We start from the raw sequence: 8080 nt of genomic DNA, 5'->3' as shown, positions 1-8080 counted from the left end.
ATATTATCGTTTATCGCAATAAATTTTGAGACAATTAATCGCCCAGCAAAATTTGTTATCGTGACAGGCGTAGTGGTAACTGGGGTAGGCCGTGGACGTCACAAGACATTATACAGACAGGCTCTGGTATCATGGCTACCTGACAACAGAGCTCAAAGTGTGGGATCATTTTAAGAAAATGAAAGAGAAACCTGTGTAATATCTGCAGAGCAGAACTTGTCTTCACAGCAATTATTTTTAGTTAGCATATAGCTAAAATCTAACCATGGTTATATAATAGCAGCTGCATTCTGACGTTATAAGCTGTATGTTTTATATTCAATTAACGWATGATCCGATTAGTCGACTAATCGAAAAAATAATCGGTGATTAATCGATTATTAAAATAATTGTTTGTGGCAGCCCTACTTGGTACACAACATGACAAAATGGCAGCTGCCAAAGAGGGTGTACTTCTTAAGAAAAGGCACTGTTTCTTCAGTTTTCTGGAACTGGTTAGGTTTTGCAACCTCAGACTTGGAGCAACAATCACCTCACTGCAAAAACTGTTTGGAGGCTCTTGCTACAAAAAGCAGGAGAACAACAAATTTGTTTCAAYRCCTGAAACAGGCACTCTGTTAAGTGGGAAACAAAATTGGTTAAAAATCGAATTTGGGATGAAAAACATCRGATTTMTTTTTKGGGCCAGCTCTAACTGTAAGGGAAAAACAGCAGGACATTAGCTAAAAAAATAAAATGAATGCAAGTTGGAAGCAAAAACTAGCAGAATGTATCTAAAAACTAAACRGTAAGTGCTGATATGAAAGAGTACAAAGATTATTCAAAAGATCTCATTCCTATTGTAAATAAAGTAAAATGCAAAAATACTAACAAGAGTTGCAAATACCAAAAGTCAAAGCTGTAATATTGTGAAAAATCTGAACATTTTGATAAATAAATGGATTAAATTACTGAAAAAAGAAAGTCCAAACATGTAGCGTAAAGTGCTGGTTTGGGTTGGTGCCTGAGCCGCTCTGACTGGATTCATGTCGTTATCGTGGGAACAGCTTTTATTTTGACAGGTGTCTTTACAGCTGGAGGAAAGTGTTTATTAACCTGCCACTCACATTGTTACCACTCACCCTGAGGGACGAATTAAAAACTTTCCATTCACATCTGAACTTGTTCACATGTGGGTGAAATAATTTTTTTTATTTGAGCCAATAAGTTTCTTTGATCCACCTGTTATAATATTTCACATCTTTGTTAAAAGACGCTCGTCAGACCAGATCCATCTTTGAGTCGAGTGTTTGTAGTTGAGAAGTATAAAAAAATAAAAATTAAAGCAGCGATGGAGGTTATTAAGGTGGTGAGGCTGGAAGCATGTTGCCCCCCCAGTAACCACAGGCCCCCGCCTCTTTTTGTCACAGGGTTGCCGTCCGCCATGTTAAGGTAAAGCCGAGGAGCGCGGCGTTGACCATGCTGAAGCGCCTGGACAAGATCCGCTTCCGAGGCCCCAGGACGAGAGACGAGTTCCCGGACCTGGGCGAGTCTCCGCCGGCCTCTGACAGCGAATGTAACGACGACGTGCAGCTGAAGCCCAGGTCTGCTGTGCGAGACACGGAGGAGGTCCTGCGAGACCCCGTAAGTGCTTAGTGACATCTTTTCTGGGCTTACAGTTGAGTGGTCGCAGAGGAAGATCGCCTTATCTTAGCATTACATCATTTCCTGTCCGCAAAATAAATAAACAAACGGGAGGGAAGCTTGTTTTAGCCGCTGTTTGACCTCTCTGATGTTCTTCAATAACCTAATGAAGGAGCGATAAAAACAGCATGATGTTGCTGTTTTAAAGCCCACTTCTCTCTTCCCTAACTGAGGAGGAAACGAGCTCCACGCAGAGAGGTCTCGTTTAGATGGAGGGAAAAAGGCAGATGATTGTGGTCAGGATTTATGAGCAACGTGACACCGAGGAGACAATCAGCAGCTGACAGAGAGGAAGTGGTGAGAGCAGAGGGATGAGAGGGAACTAGATTGCAGGAAGGGGATGAAAAATGAAGGAGGAGAGGAGATTAAAGGAGGAGGACTGAACRCTGAGGTGTCCTCCCTTCTAGTATCCACAAAGGAAGGAAGTGTCCTCGCTCGTTACTCTAAAAACACGAGTGTTATCGTCATCCTGACGGTCGCACACAGACAGGACCAAACAAACGCTTYGAAAGAGATTTCATCATTTCCTGCATGAAAGCCCAGTGGACTCCTTTTTTTTTTTCCTCGTTTCAAACAGATTGTTCATCAAACCGTTTATTGTGTATTTTTCTGTATTACTGTGAAAGTGGCTCCGGTCCTGATCAGTGAACATCACAGATGAAGCTGGTATCTGAGTCGGGTCTCATGCGGTTTTTGCCTGCTTGAGCTGCAGCCCACCAGGAAGGGATCGCCCACATCCCAGCAATGATGAGTCACGCTTAGAAGCCCTAAAATAGAAGACGTTAGCTCTTATTTCTGCTTTAACACACACACACACACACACACAGACACACAAACACAGCAAACACGCAGAAGATGCCTTTGCTGTCTGTGTGTTAAAGCTCCTGTTGTTGGTTTTCAAAGCCCACCAGGTCTTTGTACCCTTCAGGATCAGATCACATGACCTTTATTTAAAACCTTGCTGAGAAGAGAGAAGCCGGTCACTGTGGGCTGCCCTTATATTTATGACAAAATCTCTTTTCATCCATAATATATGAGCAGAATGTCATTGGGCTGATGGTGGTCAGTCAGTGGACATTACATCATCTCACCTTCTCCTCCATTACATCTACTGTTCTTTTGTTAAAGATGTACTAATGTAGATTTACTGTAATAAAAAKCAGCATCAGTAGCTGCATTTTCATCGCAAATGTGCACAAAACTTTGTCGATATTCTGTTAATGTCGAAAAAACACAGTTTCGCAGCTGCGGTGTTTCCATTAAGTAAGAAATGCTGTTAAAGTCACACGTGAATACGGGTGTGTCCAAAACGACAGGCCGGGTCCTCCGGAGGACCCAGACTCCCCGGTCTCGGCGGGCCGGGTCCTTGGTAGACCGGGAAGACCGGAAAAAAGAGGCTGTGGATTTGGACGGTCTAGCCTCCCCTCCTTACCCCGGCGTACGTCTTGTCACCTAGCAACTGTGACGACGCTAAACAAGCAAACTCCAATCAAAACTAGAAAAATATCAATACATTAGCATTATTAATATCACAAAACTATAAAATTAACTTAAAGGTAACATTAGAAGAACTAATTGACCCGCTGTAGGTTCATGTTTATTTCGCGTTTTTTATGACGAAAAATAATATGTAAAAACATGTCYATACAAATGATAAAAGTATTAGAATTACAACCGCTAATTTTTTTTAATTTTTAAATCACCATATTTTTATTTAAAATGTATTCTTTTCTCTCGCTTCGTCCACCATTACTAGCTTAAAAAAATCTCCAGTCGGGCCGCAATGCATTATGGGATATGCTGGGCCGGGAAGGATCCATCAGACCTGTCCTTCGATTCGGGGAAAAAGAAGGACGTATTTGTCGGACGCATCGGAGGAGTCTTCGGTTTTGGACGTCCTTCGTCGCGGCGCTGTGACGTATGCGGCCGACAAATTCGACCTTCGGAGGACCCGTCCTGCCGTTTTGGACACAGCCTACGTTTGTTCTCATGATAAGTCATTACAAACATGGCGGCGATGGATGTAAACACATAGCATGTTGCTACCACACTAGCGCTCATCATCAGAGGAGACGTCGGCGTGTTTTATCGAGGCTTTCCAGAGACAAGTCCCTACTTGGGAGCGRCTACGTATGCTGTGTTTTTGGGAAATTGTAGTCGGTGAGTTTACTATTTTATACTACTTCTGTGATATTACTACTATTTCTACTTCCTGTTATCTTCTTCATCGTCTTTTTCACCAGTAGAAACAGCCGGTTGTTGATCACGTGACTCCTGTGATGCGGACAAAGTGTTTCCATTGCAGTTTTGCAAAAAACACCAGTTTCGATACGGCCGAAAAACCACCTCATCCTAGCGCAAAAACTTTTTGTCAAAAAACGTAATTTTTTTCTAAATAGACGTGTTTCCATTGAGCAAATTTATTTTCGAAATTCTAATTCACGCATTTTCATGGTCAGTGGAAACGCAGCTAGTATGATGTCAGTATTGCAAACAAAACTGCAATAAATTACATTATAGTTCATTCCACTTGTCATGTATTTATGATCTGCATGCCAGTAATAAATTTGCCGCCCTTTACTGCCCTAATGGTGGTGATGGAGATGCTGAAAACTTTGGAAAGTTCWGTGAGCATCACAGTGACTGAAGGAATTAAAGATTGATAAATTATTAGCTGCTACCTTTAAAGTGTCTGTGACATGCCTATCCKTGATTACATGCAGACATTCCCGTTTAACATCACTTCCTGTTACTTCACATGCAAACATCTCAACAACTGTTCATCTCAGTGGTGTGAAATTGCTTTTGCAACATGTTATCAACATCTTTCCAGAAGTGCATTCACATTTATCACAAACAATGATGYCACAGGCACTTTAATGCTTACGTTTTGTGCAAAAATTGTTAAATCTTAAACATAATTCCATCTACAATCAATTTGTCGATTGGCTTATATTCTGGGTATGACACTCAGCTACTACCATATAAAATTTTATATCAATATCTGTAAATTTACCTGAGTTGTAGTTGTTTTTGTTTGACTAGCTGTGGCAGCCATCTTGAATCAGGTTAATCAGTTGTCCATTAATTTGAGAGTTTTATTAAAATTTGTCTGCTGGTTTTAGATATTTTACAAACATGACAAAAACACACATGTATGTAGAATACTGCCTTTTTGCTTGTATTTTATATCATGCAGCCCTAACATCAGGGCTTTATAAATATGTGAGAAGCCTCTGAAATCCTCACCTTGTTGTGATTCTGTCAGCGTTTCTCTGGAGGGACAGGCTGGAAATGCACACCTGGTCACAGAGGATGTATTGAACACGTCAGGTCCCTGAGCCCAGTTAATTGTTACCTGTGCACCGAGGCCAACCATGTGTGTTTGTTCAAAGAGAAAAATCACACCTGTACCCAGAACAGGAAGTGGCTCCCTGAAGCTGAGAGGCTGTGTGGTGACCTGAAGTGGTCCGGTCCTTTTCATACAAGCTCTTCCACACTGAGACACTGACAAATAATAATGTGTGGAAGATGTTAAAACTGAACAAAACTGTGGAAAACACGAGCTTTTAATAATTCAGGGCAGGTGGATATAAAAGTAAACCTGCATCTAGTTTGCACATTGAGCAGAAGAGTGAAATAAAATGAAACCGTCAGCAAAAGAGGCTCTTTTACTGCTGTTAAATGGTGAATATTTAAGATGCGTTTCTAAATATAGTAGAGCTGCATGAACCAAATGTACTCAGCTGATTTTATGCATGCAGATACAAAAATGCAAAGAAAAACTGATAAAATAGATATTTTAATGCTTTATTTGTAATAGTTTTCACTGGTTTTGCTTCACTTCTCTTCTGGAACATGTCTGGGTTAGAAAAGCAGGTTGTCCTGCTGAAGGATAAGGAAGAATAAAAAGGAGGGGGCGTCTGAATAATTAACCAGCTGATAATCATTCAGCGTGACGTCKGAGGTCGACCTACTTATGTGACCAGAGTCCTCAGAGGGCATCAAACAGCCTGCAGGTGTGTTTAGTTATCAACACGTTTTCTCGTCCCAGGGACTGARAGGTGCAACCCACAATGCAGCAGAGCCTCCCTCCCACCTCCCTCTCCTCCCAGCTCCATATTTTTATCTTAAAGTCTCCTGAGCCGTCCCTCTCGCCGGCTCCTCGTTTGATTTTCAGGTCACTGTCGGTTCTGTGGTCCTCCTGCGTCTGTCTTCAGCAGAGGCGCGTCGGTTTGAGACGCTGCAGCGCAGGTTGTTGTMGAGAATAAGCTGCTGCTGCAGTGAGTGAGTGTGTGTGTGTTTGGCAGAAGTCTCTTAAAGGACCCCCGCTGTAGTCGAGTAGCGATGCTCAACCTGCAGTGCTCGTCTCGTCTCCCCCCCTGCGTCACCCTCTCAGCTTCCTCTCACCCACGTCGCTCGCTCCAGTCGTTCAGCTCGTCCGGCTTTCTGCTGCTCGTCTGCGTCGAGGCTGAAAACCGTTCGGGGCGTTTGAGTCATTATTGTAGTCAGAAGAGGGGGATTCTCCTGTTAGTCTTCCTCCTCCTCCTCCTCCTCCCTCGCTCCTGCTGGATCCAAACATCAGTGTGAGTCACTGCACCGGGATCTTCTGTGTCTTGGATCATGCTTGTGTTCACTTGGATTTGATTGTGTTTGGAATTGTGAAACTTCTCCTCTAGTGTTTGTTGATTTGTATTTTTTGTGAGTAAATGTTTGCGTTTGTGCTCAGGCTGGCTCGGGGTCTCCCACGATGGCAGCGGCCATTCAGGACTTCCAGAGGTCGGAGTCGGAACGACTCAGTGAGGTCAAAGGTCACCTGGAAATCGCCTTATTGGAGAAACATTTCCTCCGTGAGTATACTCCCAACTAAACATCTTTTGTGTACTTTATCATATATTTGTGTGATTCTCTTTAACATGCTGCTTTAAAGGAATAATTCAGATCTTTGAATGTGGGATTCTGTTGAAAACTCATGAATTACACAATTATTAGTTATTAAAAAGACAAAACTCATCAGAGGAAAATGTTATTATCACCAAAAGTTTTTTGTTTGTGATAACTCAGTAACGTTTGGACTTAACCCAATTCATAATAGTCCGTACCGTCAACTCAACTTAGAAAACATAAAAAAATGGCTAAAATTTGAGCGATTCATGTCATCCTGATTAGACTGACGAGTTAACGGCTAGTCTGGATTTCTATCCACAGTATTCCTGATTTCRCGCCACTACCCATAATTCATAGCAGAMGCACTGTTCTCTTTTTCCGGTTGCAGTGTTGTTTACAATTAGGGGCATAGACCTTCGCTGTTTATCAAAGCATTTTTAATTTAAATTTGGCGTAGATGGCCACATATCGGAGGTGTATGTACTGTAAGGATGTTTTAAAAAGTGGCGAGGATGATTCTTTATCAGTGGCTCAGCCGTCACTGCTCACAGACTGATGAAGTTATGTCCTGATGTTAGCTAATAGCTACTACTGATATCAKCTACCTCRTCTTTCCCCGAAGACAGACACATGCAAAATCATAAATGTCAACCATTCTGGAAGTAAAATGTTCATAAATCCCTCATAATTGTATTAATTTTATAGAAGTATTGTGAATAGACGGTTTCTCCCCCTTATTCTAAACATAAAATTCACTGGATGCTAGTTTGCTAGTAACTTTTAGAGATGAACTGGAGGGTTTCATACAGCTGCAGTCATTTTAAATAAATGTTAAACAAAAATAAATAAACTGCCTCTAATAACTCTGTTAGCATATTTTTATTTCAACAAACCGGACACTTTTATAGCCCCTGGGCACTGCTAAGCTCGTCTTTTAATCCTCCTGCCGTGATGTAAACAACATATTTTAGCACGTAGTTGAGAAGAGGATTGTTTATTATTCTGAGTGAACTCAGATCTGAAACAGTTAAATTAAGCCATTTATATAGTTTTGCCAGCATGCGGCTACTAACCATAGGCAAAATATTTCTTTAAAGTTAAGATTAGTTGCATAATAACATGCTACCAGGCTAACAGTAGCTAGCGCTAATGCTAACACCATTCACCATAGGCTTTCATTCAGTAAAAGCAAAGAACTGTACGATTAAATAGCAACAGKGGAAACACAACATTTAGAGTTTAACTCATCAGGTACAGATTCAATGTTTTAGTTGATACTGCTGAAAGCTGTCTGACTCACAGTGGTTCAGTCGAGACACCTTCAGCAGCCAGCCTTAGCTCTGGATCGGAGTGAATATCATTGGGAATTTTTGTCGATAAAATGAAAAAAGCAAGCAAACTCTCTTTGGTGGGTTTTTCAGATTTAAAGCTGCAGCCATGTTAGTTTACGGTCCTCCTTCGTCAGCATAAAGGCTGTGTCCAAAACGACAGGCCGGGTCCTCCGGAGGAC

The 8080-nt window shown here is 41.7% G+C and overlaps 1 protein-coding gene across 3 annotated transcripts in view; it reads left to right on the top strand.

Annotated features, from left to right (window-relative positions):
• Window positions 1-8080, top strand: part of gramd4a (GRAM domain containing 4a) — a 38830-nt gene that overhangs the window by 5311 nt on the left and 25439 nt on the right. For all 3 annotated transcript variants that reach the window (XM_014018841.1, XM_014018840.1, XM_014018838.1), the window contains 2 exons: window positions 1410-1623; window positions 6413-6533. In XM_014018841.1, the coding sequence (XP_013874295.1) occupies window positions 1410-1623; window positions 6413-6533 (335 nt within the window). The remainder of the gene's footprint in view (window positions 1-1409; window positions 1624-6412; window positions 6534-8080) is intronic.

This window comes from Austrofundulus limnaeus, unplaced genomic scaffold, assembly GCF_001266775.1.
Source record: "Austrofundulus limnaeus strain Quisiro unplaced genomic scaffold, Austrofundulus_limnaeus-1.0 Scaffold204, whole genome shotgun sequence".
Taxonomy (NCBI): domain Eukaryota; kingdom Metazoa; phylum Chordata; class Actinopteri; order Cyprinodontiformes; family Rivulidae; genus Austrofundulus; species Austrofundulus limnaeus.
Note: the sequence above shows the minus strand (reverse complement) of the source record. Positions and strands in the feature narration are given on the sequence as shown.